This window comes from Mytilus californianus, unplaced genomic scaffold (genome assembly GCF_021869535.1).
Source record: "Mytilus californianus isolate M0D057914Y unplaced genomic scaffold, xbMytCali1.0.p SCAF_5, whole genome shotgun sequence".
NCBI lineage: Eukaryota > Metazoa > Mollusca > Bivalvia > Mytilida > Mytilidae > Mytilus > Mytilus californianus.
The window spans coordinates 49,781,392-49,802,532 of NW_026262701.1; the positions used below are offsets into that span (position 1 = coordinate 49,781,392).

At 33.4% G+C, this 21,141-nt stretch overlaps 1 protein-coding gene across 1 annotated transcript in view; it reads left to right on the plus strand.

The window, feature by feature from the left end:
* Window positions 1-21,141, plus strand: part of LOC127702022 (macrophage mannose receptor 1-like) — a 145,951-nt gene that overhangs the window by 58,114 nt on the left and 66,696 nt on the right. Inside the window, exons 19-24 of the mRNA XM_052205998.1 lie at window positions 1,922-2,035; window positions 3,024-3,077; window positions 12,355-12,531; window positions 15,509-15,754; window positions 16,395-16,555; window positions 17,332-17,448. Coding sequence (XP_052061958.1) covers window positions 1,922-2,035; window positions 3,024-3,077; window positions 12,355-12,531; window positions 15,509-15,754; window positions 16,395-16,555; window positions 17,332-17,448 — 869 coding nt within the window. The remainder of the gene's footprint in view (window positions 1-1,921; window positions 2,036-3,023; window positions 3,078-12,354; window positions 12,532-15,508; window positions 15,755-16,394; window positions 16,556-17,331; window positions 17,449-21,141) is intronic.

Here is a 21,141-nt window from a genome sequence, read left to right on the forward strand (position 1 = left end):
CATCAAAAATGTGGTGCACACTGAATAACCCGCATAGCAGGTTATTTAAAAGTGTGCATCACATTTTTTGGGTTGTTTCGAAAAGACAGAAAACATGTTGCAGTCATTCCTTATAATTTAATTCTAAATTCCATTTTAAGGAGTAAATCATGAAAAACGTTGATGACATCATGGTCACATGACAAATTTATGTCTATCAGAGCTGATAGACAAAAAACTTTCAGCTGCTTGGAAGACGTGTTACCACCAAAATCAAATTGTTAAACTTTATTGACAATTTTTTCCAATTTTTAGTGTTTTTGCCTTTTATCTTGAAAACTATAATTTATAGCCAAACACTTTAGAGAATGATCCAGAAATAAGTCCCTTATTGGAGTTCTAGCTCTTTATCATGCTTTTTCTTTTTAGGAAATTTATGCATTTTTTGCCTATTATTTGGCAAACTATTAAAGATTGACCATTTAATTACAAAAGTGATCAAGACAAAATCTAAAAAAATCTTGGTGAACTCTGTATAAGAGTTATTACCCTGAAATGGCTTTTTTTTTTAAACCCTTTTGTGTTTTGGACAAAAAATAAAGAAGATGGAGAGAAACTGTAAACAGAAGAAAGGATCAGCAATGCAAGATGAACAAAAAAGATTTTTGTCATTTCTATTCTCGTATACAATGTTTGAAGGTATCCATTGTTGAAGATGTACATAGATCTAGCTGAGCCACACAGGCTCTTTAGAGGCTCTAGTTATGTTTGAAATAACTGGTACTTTGGTAGATGGGGTGTCTAAATTATAATCCGTAGAATTTTTTAATAATTTGCCAAAATGTAGTTTATATCATGCTTTTTTGAAAAAAATAATGAAAAGAATGGGTCACAGGGCTTATTTACATGCTACAGATTGTGCAAAATTGACAGATTTTGTATAGATTATGCATGGAAAACACAATTTTCTGCCATAAAACGAAAACTACAGCATAGAATTTTGAGATAAAATATGAGAAGATATCTCTAATGTTATACTTTCATATAAGAAAAAGAAAAAATGGGGTCAACAGCCCCGTTTTCTTGCTACATAATAAAATAGATAAATTCTCACACATTCTATTGTAAAAGTAACTTTATCTGAATTATCTGCCCTTACATTTGAGTTGCCCCCCCTTATGTGGCAAAGTTGGAAAAAATTAAATCAAACAAAAGTATTCTGTTTTTTGTAAAATACAACCATAAATATAATAAAACATGTCATTTTCTATATTAAAATGAAAATTCTTACACATGAATTACCCACTACTCTCAAAATTTTCACATATTATTAAAGGTCTTGACCGATTATTTTCTGGTATTTCAAAATCGAAGATGGAGGAAGACACCCTATCTACCTTAAAACTGTTTTAACAATGACCTCATATGTACGTCTTTTTATGATGTAAAAATATTAGCATGAATTTTAATTTTCCACCAGACACAAAAAAAAACATTCCAATTTTTGGGACAAGAAACTTTTTGTGCCTGCCTCGATAAAAAATATATTTTATCATTAAGATGGCTAATACAAATGAATTATTTTGAGTCAAAAATTTAGTTTTTCAAGCCAGGCTATCTATGTTTCTTAGGTCTAACTGGAGTTAAAATCTAGAAGATTATGTCAACTTTCACAAAGAGTGACTTAATTTTTGTGTTACGGATAAAGAAAAGCTCCGTATAAACCATTATGTTTCACCTTCTCACATGTATATGAATCAATTTGGAACATTTCATCTTGAAATAATGGACTTAATAATTGGGGCCAAAATGAGCCCTTGCCACACCTACACTTTTTATACTAGATCTTGTACCAAATCAGCAAAATAAGATGAATAGAAAAATTATTTTGATGTTGCTTCGATAATTTTATAATCTTAAAAAATAGTTTGATTTCATGTAGATCAGCCTGATGGTCTTGATAATGGTGAAGACTGTGTTTCTATGGATACTAAGTTAGGACAATGGGAAGATCAAGGATGTGATGTCAAACAAGGCTTTATTTGTAGAAAGTCAGGTTGGTAAATGCTATTTTAACTTATTTTTAAGTGGGATATGACATTTCTCCTCTCAAGATAAAATGTTAGTCCTTGCACAACATTTAAGTGGGTACTTACCATTAAGGGAGATAAATCTTTGTAAGTCAACAGAATGTTTTAAAGAATTAAGAAATGAAAGCATCATATTAACATTGACTTCTGCTGTTGGAATTTTATGGCAACGAGGGCATTGAGTGCTACCCTTGACCGTTTGTCTTTCCTTCCATCCATCTATTCCTTCTGTCTGTCCTTTCCATCCATCACATTTTTGTTTTCACACTTTATATTAAGTTTGACTCATGCAAATTTTATGAAACTCGTACACAATGCTAAGAACCAAAACTAGCAGGCAGTGTGAATTTGGGCAGTGAGTCATTTACTGTTCTAGAGTTGTGCCTCTTTATAACTTGAAAATTGCATTTTTTTTTCGTTTCTGCATTCCAATTTAAGTTTGTCTCATCCAAATTTTATAAAACTCCTACACAAATCTAAGAACTACAAGATGCAGACAGAGTTTGAATTTGGGTTTTGAGTCATTAACCGTTTTAGAGTTATGCTCCTTTTTAACTTGGTAAATTGCAAAGCTTGAGCAGGGGCATTCGTGTACTCAGATACATTCTTCTTTTATTTTATTTGATTCTAATGGCTCAAATTTTTTCCAATAAGATTTGATATGTTTAGTATATAGCAATGAGACAGCAGGCCAACTGCCCAAAAAATCACAAGATATCTGAAGATAAGCATATGGTCTTCAATAAAAGTGTTTTTAATTTATCAAGATCTTAATCATCATGAACAGAGAAAACTTGTACATGCATTTAAAAGACTCAAGATAATCAACACAACATTAATTCCAAACAGTTTATTGCTAGTCATAATTTAAAAGTTAGTTATTCATAAGCTATAAGTAAATATTCGAATGCATTGTATGGCATAAGCTCTGACAATATTCTTTCTTCATTTTAGTTGCTGCACCAACCCTACCACCAATTCCTCCAACATCACCTGTAATTGGAAAAGGTAATTAATATATTGATAGTTTTTAGCCGTCCTGGACAAAAGGGCCATGCTAACTATTGCCATCACTTGATATCTGTCATCTCTACAATAATGGTCATATGTTCAAAATCTGTGGATTATTTCTTGTGAGTTATTTCCCTTTATTTGACGATTTTGACTTAATTTTTGTCTTGCCCTGATGAAATTGAAAAAGTGAGACTAAGGCTTGCTGTTTCCTGTATCAGTTTAAACAATGTATTAGTTTGTGTGATTAAGTCAGTTCAAGGGGAACCACTGGTGGTAGGTAATGGTATTTAGTTGTACAAACATTTGTATATCTCATGTCTATGGAGATTATATGGCCCTGCATCTCATCATGGTTCATTGACTTTGAATGTTTTGCAAAGTTTACATGTTAGGTATTGCCATTTTAGTTTCAACATTTGCATTATACAATCAAAATAAAATAAAGTCTATCAACAGCTTATTTTCATATTTCACCATAACATGTTAAAAAAGAGGGACGAAAGATACCAGAGGGATAGTCAAACTCATACATCGAAAACAAACTGACAACGCCATGGCCAAAAATAAAAAGACAAACAGACAAATAATAGTACAGATGACACAACATGGAAAACTAAAGACTAAGCATCACAAACCCCACCAAAAACTTGGGGTGATCTCAGGTGCTCCGGAAGGGTAAGCAGATCCTGCTCCACATGTGGCACCCGTCGTGTTGCTTATGTTATTACAAATCCGGTAAACAGTCTAATTCAGTAAGTCACATTCGTGAAAAGGGAAGGGTATTGTAGTTACGACATAAGGAACATATCCGATATCATCTGTGTAACAGTTATTCCATAACGGTCAACCAACTCGTGATGGCGTCCATAAAATTTACGAAGGGATGATTTCAACTTCACCATTTGGAACTCTTGGTTTAATAGCTTCCTTGTGAGCAGCAATCCTCTATCAAGGAAATCATGATAGGAAACACAAGCCCTGGAATATCGTATCAATTGGGAGATATATACTCCGTATGCAGGCGCTGCTGGAATGTTGCTACATAGAAATGGAAAGTTCACAATTGGGAAGCTGAAATCATCTCTTTCGTCATAAAGTTTTGTTTTCAACCAACCCTCATTGTCAATTTCTAGATGTAAGTCAAGATATGAGGCAGACTTAACTGTATCTGTAGTATCCTTTATCTCTAGTTCGATGGGATAGATTCGTTCAACATAGTCACCAAATTGTGTATTATTTAGTGAGAGAACATCATCTATATAGCGGAACGTAGAGTTAAAGGATATTGCTAACTTCTTATCTTTCTTCCTAAGAAGTTCCTGTATGAAGTCAGCCTCATAATAATAAAGAAACAAGTCGGCAAGAAGAGGGACACAATTGGTTCCCATTGGAATTCCGACAGTCTGTTGAAAAACACGTTCTCCAAATGTAACAAATGTGTTGTCAATCAAGAAATCAAGCATCTTGATAATGTCAGTTTCAGAGAATTTTTTGTTTGAATCAGAGTGATTCTTTACAAAGTAGGATTTATCCCTCCCCAAGACAAGATACTTATATCTACGTTCGCCATTCTTTTTAATGAAACAAAGTAATACCAACTCTTTCAATTTGTCTTTTAGTTTGGAATGGGGAATACTTGTGTAAAGTGTAGAAAAGTCAAATTTTTTAATACTATTGCAAGATGAGAGAGTCTTAGATTGTATGTACTCTAAAAGATGTTTGGAATTTTTTAGTATCCACATCTGATTCACGCCACCTCTAGAATAGGCAGTTTCACAATAACTTTGGAGTTAATGTGCACAAGAATATGTCTTTTTTTTAACTCTTTGGAAGTTGCAACAAGTCTCTACTTCCATTCACGGAGATGCTTAATTGTTTGTGTCCTGATAGTGAAATGATAATGCAATTAGATATGCAATATCATAACTCTCTATTGCTATTCCGTGTATTTAAACCTATATATAATGTTCAAAAGGGGTATTGGTGAGAAAGAAAAAGGTTCCTGAGGTAGATGATAAGTGCAAGTGTTTTAAACAATGGAAAGATTGAAGGAAATTAAAACTTTGTAAACTGAAACCAAAAAGTTGGATTTTTTATGTTATTTAGCAGTGTTAGGAAAACAATGTGGAAAATGGAAAATAGCAACACTTTATAAAGAAATATTTTTTTGTCAATTTCTAATGACTATCCGCATTTACTTGAAATGACATTGCTACTTGATATAAACTGATAATATATTTTATACTGAAATTTTCACTTGTTTTCTTTGAAATCTTCCTTATCAATTTTTTTTTTTTAGATTATTAGGGAACTAGTACAATTTCTATGTGGGCTGACTTGGGGCCTCGGTGGCCAAGTGGTCTAAGTAGTCAAACTACTGTATCACTAGCCAGTCAACACTGAGGTTGTGAGTTTGAATCCCGAATGGGCAGGTGCACGCACTTGACTCCAATCTTAATTGACTAGGATTGTCAGTTTTCCTGCAGAAGGTCTGTGGTTCTCTCCAGGCACTCTGTCTTCCTTCACATATAAAAACTGACCGCCACAAAATAACACAATAGTGTTGAAAGTGGTGTTAAACACCAATCAATCAATCAGTGGGCTGACTTCAAATCAGACTACAGTTTTAGTTGTTTTTTGGGGTTTAAAATAAAGTAAATAGTAAAAAGTAACATGTAGGATATTTTTCTGATACAGATTTTTATTTTGAAATATTTAACTAGACAACTGATCAATTCTCTGCAATAGCAGACAGAAATATTTTTGTCAAGTCTGTAGTGAATGTTTTGAAGGCATTAAACATTACCATACCTGTCAACCTATGACAATGAAAATGCAGGTGATGACCTGCATAGAAGAATGAAATCTCAGGTCATAATGTGTACAAACTTTTTTGAGCTGAATTTCAGTATTTAGGGGACATTTTTCTTATAGTTTATATAAAAGTTTCCAAAAAAAGTCCACATGGTTAAGTAATTTAAAATTGTACATATTATTATTACATTGCATGTAGAAGCCATTGATAGATTTGTGCCACATTGCCTTAATTCCTGTTCATATTCATTCCATGACATAAATGTGCCAATTTGTGTTTTCTTAACATAGATATGTGCAGCTTTAAAGACAATAGGACATATCATATGATGATATTAGAGTATTATAAAATAAAGTTAAACAATTAAAGGAGGTATAGATGAAAAAAGTAATTTTCAAAATTTTTATTTTTTTCTAAGGTAGAACAATAAGTAAAAGTATTATTCTGATATGTTTGTGCATTCAATTCATTTTAGATTTAATCTTTTTACAAAAAAAAACCATAAGTTTAAGGAGTATATTGTAAATTGACAAAAAAAGGGAAGTAACTCAAATTGTTTTTAAAACAACTTTGAAATACACAAATTATTTACGACCTAAAGCTAAGGTAATTGGTGTTAATTAACAGTGTGTTTGACACCAAAGCTGTCAAGTGAAGCCATGCACTGAAATGGGTCAATTGAGCTGAGTTTACACAGCTAGTTGAACTTCTTGTCCAGGAAGAATTACGAATTTGCCGGTATTTCATTGAATTCAATTTATATCTAATCAGTCTGAAGCTAAGGAATCCGAGTGAAAACGGGTTATTTTCCGTTAATTCCCGGGTTATTTGGTCACCCGGCGGGTGTTCCGGTTGGCCCCACAGAATTGTGAAAATCTCGGGTCACACCCGCAGGATCCGAGTCAGTTGACAGATATGACATTACAAAGATGATACTTCTAACACCTGCATTTATGTTGTATATAATAACTCCCAGTATAAAGATATAAGATCAGGGCATATACATCAAAAAGTGATGCATTTCTTGGTACATTTAGTCATCAAATATGTAAATGTCTCAAAATCCTTAGGATGAAGCCAATTTGATAAATAAACAAAAAAATTAATATGCAGTTTTATAGTTAAATCTGTTGACATGGTTGATACTGCAATCCAACAAAATAAATAGCAAAATTCTTGACAAATAAAGCACACATTTTGAAAATTTTTCAGCATTTAATGAGAACAAAATACTGGAAATAATCTTTCAATGACTTCTTTTTTCCCACTTCTTCAATGCAACTTCAAGGCATACTGTGATAGTACTTTTATTCGTGGGTATCAATTTTTCCTGGTTTGAGCAAAAGTTACATGTTCGTGGCTTTTGAAATTCGTGGATTTGAGTTTTCTGAGAAAAAAAATCAAGTCAAGAACTTGAAGACTTCTGAAACGAATATTTGTGAAATTAATCATATATTTATAACGATTTGTTGGACATGGCTAAAAAAGGTGTTCATTTTCAATCACTTGTACGTCTTTCATTGCTAACAACATTCATAATATTTTCAATAAAAAAATTGCTTTCGAAATTTAGCTGATTCATCTATGCTTACAAATGATCTCAATTGAAGGAAATTGCAAAGTGAACATTTTAATTGTTGCACACTGTAGTCCGAAGTGATTACACTAATTAACACACGATCGAATGATCAACAGATTTACATTCATCAAAGGTGTTAATTTATGCCATAAACATGTCACTTTATGAAAACGGTTACATAAGAATATGCAACAAATGTACTTTGAATTGTAGAATGAATTCTTATGAATTAAAAAAGCAAGCCTAAAATGAAATTTTTTTTTTTTTCGGATGAGAATTATGAAAAAATAAAATGAACACTTTATCACCGCATATCAAAACCGGACATCTGATTTTTATCAATCAAAACTTATTTTTCATGAGAATTAAAAAGTTAATAGTTGTACAGCTTAAGTTTTTAAAAGATTAAATGGGTAGAATCTGGTCTGAAGAAGTATATATTGTTCATATTGCGTTGACTGATATTCGATATATTATATGTCCCTATCCATGTAGTCAAACCTACATGGAGATCTATCCATGTCTGGAATTGGACAACAGTTGTTATATTTCGTTGGACACTTAAATTCGTTGTTACAGCCAACCATGAAAACCATGAAAATTGGTACCCCACGAATAAAAGTACTTTCACAGTAGCTAATTCTTTTCTCCCTTTCTCAAAGCAACTGAGGGACAGTATTTAATTTTATTCATCATTTCTCAAGGCAACTGAGGGACATTATTAAGTTTATTTTTTTTTCTTCCTCTCTCAAGGCAACTGAGGGACATAGCAAACTGTTTTTCTCCTTCCTCAGGGCAACTGAGGAACATAATTATTTTTTTCTCCCTTCTTCAAGGCAACTAAAGGACAAAGTTGATTCTTTTTCCACCTTCCTCAAGGTAACTGAGGGACATAGTTAAATCTTTTCCTGGTTCCACGAGGCAACTGAGGGACATAGTTAGATCTTTTCTCCCTTCCTCAAAGCATCTGAGGGACATATTTAATTTTTTCCCCCATTCCTCAAGGCAGCCGAGGGACATGGTTAAATCTGTTTTTCCACCTTTTTCAAGCCAACTGAAGGACATAGTTAAATCTTTTCCCCCTTCTTATAGGCAACTGAGGGAATATTTAGTCTTCTCCTGCCTGGAGGCAACTGAGTAACATAGTTACTGTAAATTCAGAAATTATTGCGAGGTTTTTATTAATGCGAATAATGCGACTGGGTGAATATCTCAATAATAAGAACTCACATTCTGATATCTGATACATGTATCTGTATACAGATTTTCGTGCAATCGCAATAATTAATCTAGCATTTTTGTCCATTCTTCAAAAATCGCAATAATAAATGCACGCAATAATTTCTGAATTTACAGTAATTCTTCTCTTCCTTCCTCAAAGCAACTGAGGGACATAGTTAATTCTTTTTCCCCTATCTCAAGGCAACTTAGGGACATAGTTAATTCTTCTTCCCCTATCTCAAGGCAACTTAGGGACATAGTTAATTCTTCTTCCCCTATCTCAAGGCAACTGAGGGACATAGTTAATTATTTTTCAACCTTCCTCAAGGCAACTGAGGGACAGTTAATTCTTCTTCTCCTTCCTCAAGTCAACTTAGGGACATAGTTAATTCTTCTTCCCCTATCTCAAGGCAACTGAGGGACATAGTTGAATCTTCTTCTCCTTCCTCAAGTCAACTTAGGGACATAGTTAATTCTTCTTCCCCTATCTCAAGGCAACTTAGGGACATAGTTAATTCTTCTTCCCCTATCTCAAGGCAACTGAGGGACATAGTTGAATCATCTTCTCCTTCCTCAAGTCAACTTAGGGACATAGTTAATTCTTTTCCCCTTCCACTAGGCAAATGAGGGACTTTATTCTGTTTCCCCATTCCTCAAGTCAACTGAAATGATACAGCCATTCCTTTGGTTCCTGAAACAACAAGTTTCCTTCAATTTTGTATTTTATTCCTTCAAAAATAGTTGTAGTGTGCAGCAAATTTCTGTTTAAAATGTATTGTGCTTGACCTATTTTTAGCTTACCTGGCCCAAAGGGATAAGTGAGTTTTTCTCATCACATGGCATTTGTCTCTGTAAACTTTTACAAAAATCTTCTCTGAATTTACTGGGCGAAATATAACAAAAATTGGCGACAACCATAATTGAGGTATGAGGGGCGGATTGAGGCGGGGGTGTTGCGGGCCTTTCGGCCCCCCCCTCCCCCTAAAATTTGCAAAGCATGGGTTGTGCACCAACTCTAGAAGAGTATTTCGATAATTTTTCCTCAAAAAAATTATTGACTCGCTCCGCTCAGCGAACATTTAAGTTTGCGCCCCCCGACCTAAAATCCTGGAACACTCCTGGGTATCTAGTTAAAAAGAAATGTGTCCAATGATCCTCTTGCCAACTAACATGTCCAACATTGCTGAAAATAGAGCATAACAGTAAAATGCAAGTTTTGTCTATTAACTTGAAAACCACTGTAAAAAGAAAAAATTGGACAGAAATGTTCATATTGTTGAGATCTACCTACTACATGAAAATTGTCAGGCGACTTCTTATTGCAGTTATTGCCCTTTAATGACAATTTTTTATTTTTTTTGGGGGGGGGAGGGGTGCCAAATATCTTACAAACTGTGATGGAACCATATTGAGGCTTGTATAGTCCGCAGTTTTTTCTCAGGGGTTCAGATTATAGAGTAATATAATCAAGAAATAAGAGAAACTTGATTTAGTGATGTTTGTTAACATTCCCCTTTGTTTGTTATTGGAAATGTAGAGGGCATCTCAAAACTATTATTTTACCTAATCCATATTTGAAATGTAATTTTAATTCAAAATCCAATATTGACTGATAAATGTCAAAATTAAATGCTTCATTACAAATTACTGGTTTCTTTTTATAGCATTGCCTAACACAAACTTGTATCCACTTGTATTTACTGGAATGAAAAAAAGTATATAAATCAGCATGGAACCAGCTAATGCATTACAATGTATAAACTACAAAATGTAATTTGTTATTCATTCGGTGTTGATGCTTCATACTGACGTGTTTTTTGTTTTAGCTGAAGATCTTCCAATTATTATTGTTGTTAATATATTTAATAGTATTTAACTAAAGAACTGAACTGTCCTAGTTTCAAAGTCATATTCTTGTAGTAATTATGAAGAAAGGATTTTCCGCACTATCTCACCGTAATTATTTTGGATTTACACATGCTATAAGAACTTCAGGTTAATATGAAACACAACTTTCCAAATTGTTTATTCATGATTTTGACTTATTTTAACACTGTTGGAGTGTTCTAGAATCATTTACAAGTATTTTCAACTTCTACTTTTTGACCTATTTTCTATGAAAATACAGCAAATGATCACACACAATTTACTGGAGTTTCATTAGACGTTTTCAAGGAGTTGCAAAAACATTTGTTTCCTGTATTCTTGTGGGGAAAAGGGAGGTGTGGACAAGGTACCAGTGTGAACTTTACAAGGCTGATTAAGGTTGATAGAAACTTCAAATAAAAAAAACGAGCAGCAAGGAAAGATCATTAAGTAATTCTAATGGCAGAAATCCTCAGTTGGCTCCTTATTGGAGTAAGTGCTCTAGATCTGTAATGAAGATTGCTACCAATTTTTGCCTATTATATTGAAAACTATAATAGATAGATAGGCACTTTAAATAGCAAAAATGAGTCTCAAGACAAGATCTATAAACAAGTAAAATTTTGCTGAAATTGTTACACTCTTTATCATAGGAGTGATTACACTTTAATGACGATTTGTTGTACCTTTTTAGCTCACCTGACCCGAAGGGCCAAGTGAGCTTTTCTCATCACTTGGCGTCCGTCGTCCGTCGTTGTCGTCGTCCATCGTCGTTAGCTTTTTACAAAAATCTTCTCCTCTGAAACCACTGGGCCAAATTTAACCAAACTAGGCCACAATCATCATTAGGGTATCTAGTTTAAAAAATGAGTCCGATGACCCCGCCAACCAACCAAGATGGCCGCCATGGCTAAAAATAGAACATAGGGGTAAAATGTAGATATATCTGAAACCAAAGCATTTAGAGTAAATCTGACATAGGGTAAAACTGATTATCAGGTCAAGATCTATCTGCCCTGAAATTTTCAGACAAATCTGACAACCTGTTGTTGGGTTGCTGCCCCTGAATTGGTAATTTTAAGGAAATTTTGCAGTTTTTGGTTATTATCTTGAATATTATTATAGATAGAGATAAACTGTAAACAGCATTAATGTTCAGCAAAGTAAGATCTACAAATAAGTTGTAATGACCAAAATTGTCAGTCGACCCCTTTAGGAGTTATTGCCCTTAATAGTAAATTTTTAACAATTTTTTGTAAATTTTTGTAATCTTTTACAAAAATCTTCTTCTCTGAAACTACTGAGACAAATTTAACCATACATGGCCATAATCATTATTAGGGTATCTAGTTTTAAAAATTTGTCTGATGACCCCGCCTTCCAACCATCATGGCCGACTTGGTTAAAAATAGAACATAGGGGTAAAATGCAGTTTTTGGTTCATATCTCTGAAACTAAAGCATTTATAGCAAATCTGACAGGTGGCAAAAATGTTCATCAAATTTAGATTTATCTGCCCTGAAATTTTCAGACGAATCTGACAACCCGTTGTTGGGTTGCTGCCCCTGAGTTATTAATTTTACAGAAATTTTGCAGTTTTTTGTTATTATCTTAGATATCATTATAATATCTAATATCTAATACTATTGATTATGATTTTAACCTTATTTTACATGATTTCCAAAGCATCAGTAAATACAGGTGAGCGACACAGGCTCTTGAGAGCCTCTAGTTTATGGTTTGGACAACTAATTTGAAAGGAGATATGAGAAAATGCCTTTTTATTTTAGGCCAAACCTATGGTTGTCCAGATGGATGGGTTAGTTATAGATCAAACTGCTATTTGATTTCTAGGAAAAAAACCACATGGAATGCTGCCAGATCTATTTGTAGGAAGAATGGCTCTGATTTAACTTCAATTGCAGAAGAAGGAGAACAGGATTTTATTACAAGCCAAATCCCTAAAAGTAAGTTAGGTAAATTAAGGCCTCAATTATTGATGGGGAGAAGGCCTATACTTATCAGCTTGTCTGTCTGGACTGCCACAAATCCTTTCAGCTCTCTTAGACTTTTAAACCCCTTAGAGTTTTGTAATGATTTGACATTTTATTCACCATTTCTAGAAAGTATGTTGCATACAAGGAAGAATATCCTAGAGAAAAGGTCATGGTCACAAACCTTAGTTCCACATAGTCTCCCCTGTGCATATGTAGAAAAATTGCACTAACTTTCAAACCCTGTGCAGTTTAGTAATATATATATTTATTGATTATATTTATATTATTCACTACTACTTAAAGGTGTTTTGTTCTTAGTTCAACTGAGCCTTTGCTGTGCATATGTACAAAAATTGTTTCAGCCTTAAAACCAATTGCAGTTTGAGGTTGAATTTGAGGTGCATCAATATATAAAACACTGCCTTCCATGAGTATATCAGTAAGCTATGTTTAAATCAAATATAAAAATAAAATGTGGTATGATTGCCAATGAGACAACTGTCAACTAGAGACCAAATGACAGAAGTGTACAACTATATGTCACCGTAAGGCCTTCAGTAATTTGCCAACCTATACCCCATCGTCAGCTATAAAAGGCCCTGAAATGACAAATGTAAAACAATTCAAACGAGAAAACTAATTGCCTGATTTATGTACAAAACAATAAAAGAAAAACAAATATTTTATACACAACACATTTTAAAGAAAACTTTTATTATATAACATACTAATTCTAAACATCAGTATCTAAATTAAATACCATTACATAACAATATACATTTCTATAACTTAAAATGTTACATTATTGGCTTTCTTGGGGCTACTCATTCATTGAAAAATGTAACCTTTAAATTTTTTATACATAATAAAATACATGTAAATTGGAAATGCCTAATGGTCAAAATTATGTAAATACTTGTACACATAAATACATATCAATGATGGGGAGATCCCTGCAGCAAACTTAACTGTATGAAATGTCACCTGGGGAGTTCCCGGCAGGTGTGAGCTACTTGACTAGAGAAATTACCGACCTAGCAGGAATTAACCCATCTGATGTATTATTGAATTGGGGGAGTATAATTCCCCTTGAATTATAAAGGCCTGATGCAATTTATCCATAATATGAGTAGCCCCTAAATTAGTGAGAAAACAAGTCTAAATATACACTGTACATATATATAAAACTTAACTTGATGACTAAGTTAGTTATTAATGATTAAAACAATTATTAAAGAACTAGTATCATAAAATCAATATCATGTACAATTATGTGTTATAGATTATTAAAAAGTTTCGAATGAAAAAATCCCTTAGGTTCAACAAATAAAATATGAAGCTTCACTATCTATCTATACACTAACAGTTACATACTGGTAAGATACAAGTATATTATTCGAAACCCAGATGGTGTAGCTGGGGACGGTGGGTGGGATAGCTGATTAAAATACATATGATACACATATAGGTAAGTTTGTCAATCTGATAACGAGGTCATCAAAACACATACCCCCTATATTAGTAAACAATAATAGAATCTAAAAAAAATTGACAGAGGCTTCTTAACTCTTGAGATAGAAGATACATTGTGTTGTGTATAAACTATAATTTAATAAATCAAATTTCCTGATATACAGAAACGAATGGCAACCGCTGAATTACATGCCCCCGGCTTGGGATAGGCACATACAGAATGTTGCAGGGTTCAACTAGTTTGTTGGTGACAAACCCCCCTTCACAATTTATGCTAAAAAAATCACTACCCACTTGTCTCACCTAGCTCTTATCTGTCAGGTCTTTAATAGTTTGAATGCATAAGACTTGATGAGCTCTTATCTGTCAGGTCTTTAATAGTTTAAATGCATAAGACTTGATGATCAAGTATTAATTATACCGCCCACTTTAAACCCTGCTTTAAAAAAGTCCGTCCGTCCGTCCCATGAATATTTTCGTCGCATTTTTCTCAGGAACTACTTGACAAGGATTTCTGAAATTTGGTTTCAGGGTTTATATTAGTAAGTTACACCGTGTGATGCGTTTTCAGATTCATCACTCAACAACTTCCTGTTTACCGAACACTTGTATTATTATTATACACATGATAGCCAAGTTGAAAATTTTCGTCACATTTTTCTCAGGAACTACTTGACAAGGATTTCTGAAATTTGGTTTCAGGGTTTATATAAGTAAGTTACACTGTGTGATGCATTTTCAGATTCATCACTCAACAACTTCCTGTTTACCGAACACTTGTATTATTTGACACATGATAGCCAAGTTGAAAATTTTCGTCACATTTTTCTCAGGAACTACTTGACAAGGATTTCTGAAATTTGGTTTCATGGTTTATATAAGTCAGCTATACCGTGTGATGCGTTTTCAGATTCATCACTCAACAACTTCCTGTTTACCGAAATATTTCGGCGGGGGTATTATCAATGAGCAGTAGCTCACAGTTTTACTTGTTATAAACTTGACGGTTTATACTTCACTGCCCAATGTTTACCCTGTAAATGCAAATAAAAAGCAGATGCCAAATTAACCTGATGCATGGTACACAGTGTGATATATTAAAAAATCAGGCAAAAGAGAATGTGAGAAAAATCCAGTATAGATAGCAAGGTCTAAGGATCTGTTATCTTAAAGAGGCGAAAGATACCAAAGGGACATTCAAACTCATTAGTTTAAAAACTGACACATGGCAAAAACTAGAAATAATCAAAAGAAAAACAACAGTATACAAAACACAACATAGAAAACCACTAACCCCACCAAAAACCGGGGGTGCTCCAGAAGGGTAAGCAGATCCTTATCCACATGTGGCACACAATCAGAATTTTTTGTGTGTGATAAATGTAATGTCAGAAGAATCCAGTATAAATGGGAAGGTTATGATGTGACTTTGAGGCTGTTATCTATTTTAGTATTAATTGACTTCTATTTTTAGCTCATTGTTACAACATCCATTCCAATGATACTCAGTGTGATAAATGGAGAGATCAAGGAGAATGTCAGAAGAACCCAGTATGGATGGCAAGGTCGTGTCATAAGAGCTGTAACTTGTGTATTCGGGATTGTAAAAATATCCATTATTCTGTGGAGTGTGACCACTGGGCTAGTGTTGGTGAATGTTACATTAACCCATCTTATATGTTGCAGAATTGTCCATTGTCATGTGGAATTTGTGATTCAGGTAATGTTGTATGATTTTATCTAAACCATGTGTCTTTTGCCTATTGATATTGCTATTTGAAAAAATGTGCCTCACTATCACAGAGCCCGTGTGCTAATGCAGTTTTATTCTGCCATCAATCAACCTTCCATCAGAATAAATAAACTTGTAAACCAACTTTTTTTGTAATTCATGAATCAAATAACATTATTTTTGCTGTATCATTGATATTTTGAAGCTCATCTGTCCAAAATTTTAAGTATGATCTTTTGCTCACTGAATATGTATGATGTCTGTTGATTTTATTGATATTTTTATCAGTTCCTATCATGTTATTTGGGCAAATTGAACCACATTTGTCAAAAAATAAACCAGACTAGAAGAGAAAAAGTTGTTTCTGATTGTCGATTTTCTTTTGAAGGTATTAGCAATTTCTGTTTTGTTCTGAAAATGTAAAAGGTAGAAAAAACACTGACTTTGAGATGAAGAACAGCATTAAAACTGCTGTTTTTTCTTCTTTTCTCTTATTTACATGTATGTGTGTGATTTTGTGACATGAATTGATACACCATGTCCTCTCATTTCCTGTATAGTGTTTATGATGCAGAATATGAAGAAAATGGCAAAACAGGCTTCTTGAAGTTTTTTTTTCTAATTTCAGCTATCTATGGTGGATTTTGGATTGGATTAAGTGATACTGTATTCCAAATGAATTTTAAATGGTCAGATGATAGCACTGTCAAATATACAAAGTGGGCAAAAACTGAGCCCAGCAATTGGAATGGTGAGACACAGGAGGATTGTGTTATTATGCTTCTGAAGGTGTGTTACATAGCTGTAAAGTCATTTGCTAATTGCAAAATATTTGGTTTGTACTATCATTTGCAAGTTTACTGAAATTTTGTATGGTTATTTGAAAATCATTTGAATGTTTGTACATGTACAGTAATTTGCGAATCATTATACCCCCGCTTTAAAAAAGTGGGGGTATACTGTTTTACCTCTGTCTGTCCATCCATCCATTCATCCATCCATCCGTCCCATGAATATTTTTGTCTCAGCTTTCTCAGGAACTATATCATAAGAATTTCTGAAATATGGTTTCAGGGTTTATATAAGTCAGCTATACTGTGTGATGCATTTTCAGATTCATCACTCAACAACTTCCTGTTTACCGAAATATTTGGGCGGGGGTATCATCAGTGAGCAGTAGCTCGCAGTTTCACTTGTTTAGTTTGAAATGTCTTTTGCAAGATACCTGAAGGCTTGAATGTATAGTCATTTGTAAATCATCTGAAGGCTTTATAAAGTCATTTTCTTGTTTCTTTCTTTAACTTCTTGAGGTAGTATCAGTGATACAAAGCCATAATAATGATGAAAAACGACCTACACAACTTGTCTAGAATTAGGGTTAAAAATCTTTGGACTACTTGCTACATACACTGGGCATTTGTTCATCGTCAAATACTGTATGATGACTCCAAGATATCTCAAGTTGTTATACAATGTTGTTGCATTGCTGGCTCATTAATATTTACCCCCACATCTCCTTATGATAAAAGACTACCATAACTTGTTCTAACTTGTTTATCACACAGAATGGAAAATGGAATGATGTTCCTTGTGACATGGCCAATGCAGGATTTATTTGTAAGAAGAGGAAGCAGGTTTTAAATGAAGTTACACAGTCACCACTAGCTGTTGGTTGTGTCAATGTAAGTTTTTCAAGAAAGCGTTACACAAAGTAAACATCCACAATAAAGGAATAACAGTACGTACTGTATTTGAAGAGTTGCCAACATCCATTGAGGATTTGACGGTCCCAATTGCAGTATTACTGGAGATGCACATGCACTGATGACAAGGGCAAAAAAAAAAAAAGGTGCAAGATACAAGAAGTCTAATTGCAAAAGGACTCTTGAATTCAACTTTTTTTTGCAGACAGTATGGTCTGATGACCAGTTTTTCACTTTTCAATGGAAAACTTGCATGTAGTTTTAGTCTCAATTGGCATATATAACTGATAACTGTGTCCTTGGACCTAATAGGATAGAAAGACTTGACCAATTTTAATAAAACTTTGCATGACCTAAGCTTAGGAAATTTTAAGATAGTTGGCCAAGTTTCATGGCCATAGGATTTATATTATAGAAACTAGGGCTATTTTAATATTGAAATTTGGATGTTTATTTTTGACGTTTAAATCAAATATTTTCAACTGTCAAGATTTTGGCCTTAAAATTTCAAATATTGCTAAAATTTGCTTTTTAAGTACTCTTGAATATAATATAATAAGTATTAAAAGCAACGGAATACTCATTTGATTTATCAGATTTATCACAGTTATTCAAAAATTTATATGAGCCTGTGTCTGAAAATAGAGATTTTCGTATTAAGGGAAGCCTTACATAAACATGCATTTTTTTCAACCAATTTGAAGTTTTTGAAGTTTTTTAACCATACATTATTCTTCCATATATAATAAATGTACTTTAAATGTAAAGAAAAGTTACAAAAAGCATACCACATGAGTATAATATGGTCTTAGGCCATGTAAGACTGATAATTATTTAGATTCCATTTAGACCGTAGCCCATATTTACATATAAAAATGCACACAGAGGCTATAGGTTGCAATTCTGTAAATATAGACAATGCAATTTCCCATAGGAACTCCCTTTGCGGCTGAAACTGTGACACTTTTACTATGAAGTTTCGTGAAAAATAATATCCCAGAACGGAAAGTTTATATGCAATACTATTTTATTCAAAGGTCAAAATATAGGGCTGTGCGGCATATTTTCAACATTTATATGCCCTGAACTTCTAAGAGTTTAAACTTGTACTAAAATTCTATACTACCCTTACTTCCATATTTGGACCTCCTGAGAATTAAAATTTAGGCGCTACCATGTTTTTCTATACTGGTTACATTTCCAAGTGATGTCTCTATGAGATGAAACACAGAGATCATAAATGGGAACCAGTACGTTAACAAATTAACATATCTATGAATATTATATATCTCCCCAAAAGAGGCGTGGTTTGAGAAACAGTTGTATTTACAAAGTGCAACCTATACAAACATTTATTCAAATAGAAAACTCTCTAAAAACACTTTTTCTCACAACAATACTTATTTATCAGAATTATAGCCTTAAAGAAATCACTGCATATACTCTAAGTTTCCTTTTACAGTACATTTTATACCCCTACCCCTGTTTCAATTTTTTAAAGAATTTGAAAACAAGACTTTAATTATTGCCAGCTTACCCTATGTGCATGTTTTCTGACATGAACTGTCTAAAACATGTTTGAAACTATTCTGATAACAAATTGAAAGCATTTTGTAATACTATAAGTGTATTGTTTAGTAGTTAATCATTCCAACTTTCAAGATTATACAAAGTATCCAATCCTGCCTGTGTCTCCAGTCCACATCTTACTGAATGCCTTTTTGTCAATGAAAGTTCATAATTTCTGTCTCAAATGGTCAGTTAAGAATTCTTGTCTCAACAGTATCATCCCTAACCATATATCTAACATAAGTTAGTTAATATATGAACTAGAAGTGTCTAAACAAAGCCATATTTGCAAAAGTTGTATTTAAGAAGATATCAGTCTGGTGCATAAATTCACTAAAAGTTTGATAGAAATGACTGCTTACATCTTACTTTTGCATAACTTCCCAGCACAGTTATTGTTTTCTTTACAAAAGACCTTGAAAATAATAAATTCATAGCATTTACAAGTTAAATTATCTGTTTTATGACACAGGGGTAGGCATTTTTTTCTGTTTTTTGTCCCTGGGGCCTCACATTTCCTAAATATTTTCCCTGTTTCTAGTAATGTGGAATATTTAGCATATATTTAGGATAGAACACACTATTGTAAGTTTTATTGAGGTCTTTTTGTAATTCTAGCTTGTACTTTTTAATGCCGCAGTCACAAAAAAGCACATTAAGGTGTTACGCTTACTTTTGGGTTATCGACAGGACAAAAACACCCCAACAAAAGTATTTAGGAAGGATCAATGAGTTGCAATGACTGCGAAGAGTAAATATAAGCACTTCTGAACAATTTAAATTACATAGAGGCATATATTATAAATTTATTTTGAATTCAGGGCTTTAAGTAAACCATGCATACTGTAAACTGTGAATTTATGCTGAGTCATCATAGTTAAGGCTCAGGATTTACTCAATCTTCATGAAATATTTATAAAACTTCATATTTCAGTTAAATTCTTTAAAATCTCTGAGATAAACCAAATTTTGTGAAAATCTGTATGTTCTATTTTTTAACCCTATATAGGTTGCAATTCTGTAAATATAGACAATGCAATTTCCCATAGGAACTCCCTTTGCGGCTGAAACTGTGACACTTTTACTATGAAGTTTCGTGAAAAATAATATCCCAGAACGGAAAGTTTATATGCAATACTATTTTATTCAAAGGTCAAAATATAGGGCTGTGCGGCATATTTTCAACATTTATATGCCCTGAACTTCTAAGAGTTTAAACTTGTACTAAAATTCTATACTACCCTTACCTCCATATTTGGACCTCCTGAGAATTAAAATTTAGGCGCTACCATGTTTTTCTATACTGGTTACATTTCCAAGTGATGTCTCTATGAGATGAAACACAGAGATCATAAATGGGAACCAGTACGTTAACAAATTAACATATCTATGAATATTATATATCTCCCCAAAAGAGGCGTGGTTTGAGAAACAGTTGTATTTACAAAGTGCAACCTATAAGAAATGGAAATTTGTTACTTTTTGCTCATTTCTATACAAAGGATGATATAGCAGTTCTATGAAAACTTGAACCAAATTGATGAAACTATTTGGGAAGAAATACGATGTTAAGGTCAAACATTACTTAACCCTTAGACTGCTACGCGCGACTATTGTCGTTCCGATTTAGCAGTCTGTTACTGCTACGCGCGACTATTGTCGTTTGCGTAACTTGTTTATTTATACAGCTATCATGGACGGGGATGTTTCCGTAATCATAAAAGGACAGCACTAACGACTTGTATGGGTTTCGATTGGTTAATAATCAACAGCTTTTCGAGTTTCTTTTGACTTTACAACAGTAATCATCAATAAAAACAAAAATATTTTGTTGTTGAAAAATGAGCCGTAATGGCGGATATTGACTGGAGTGACGACGAACAAATTAATGAATTTTTTAATGATGGCGACAGTGAAGATGATTTTGAGGGATTTGGTCCTGAAGATTTAGTAGATATAAATCGTAATATACTTGCTAACTCGCCAATATTTGACTTTTCACCGGAGAATGACAGGGATTTCCCAGACGATCTCAGAAATGAATGATTACGTCAGGACAGTGATGTTGTAAATGCCCCGTTTACAGGAGAGTCAAAACTTAAC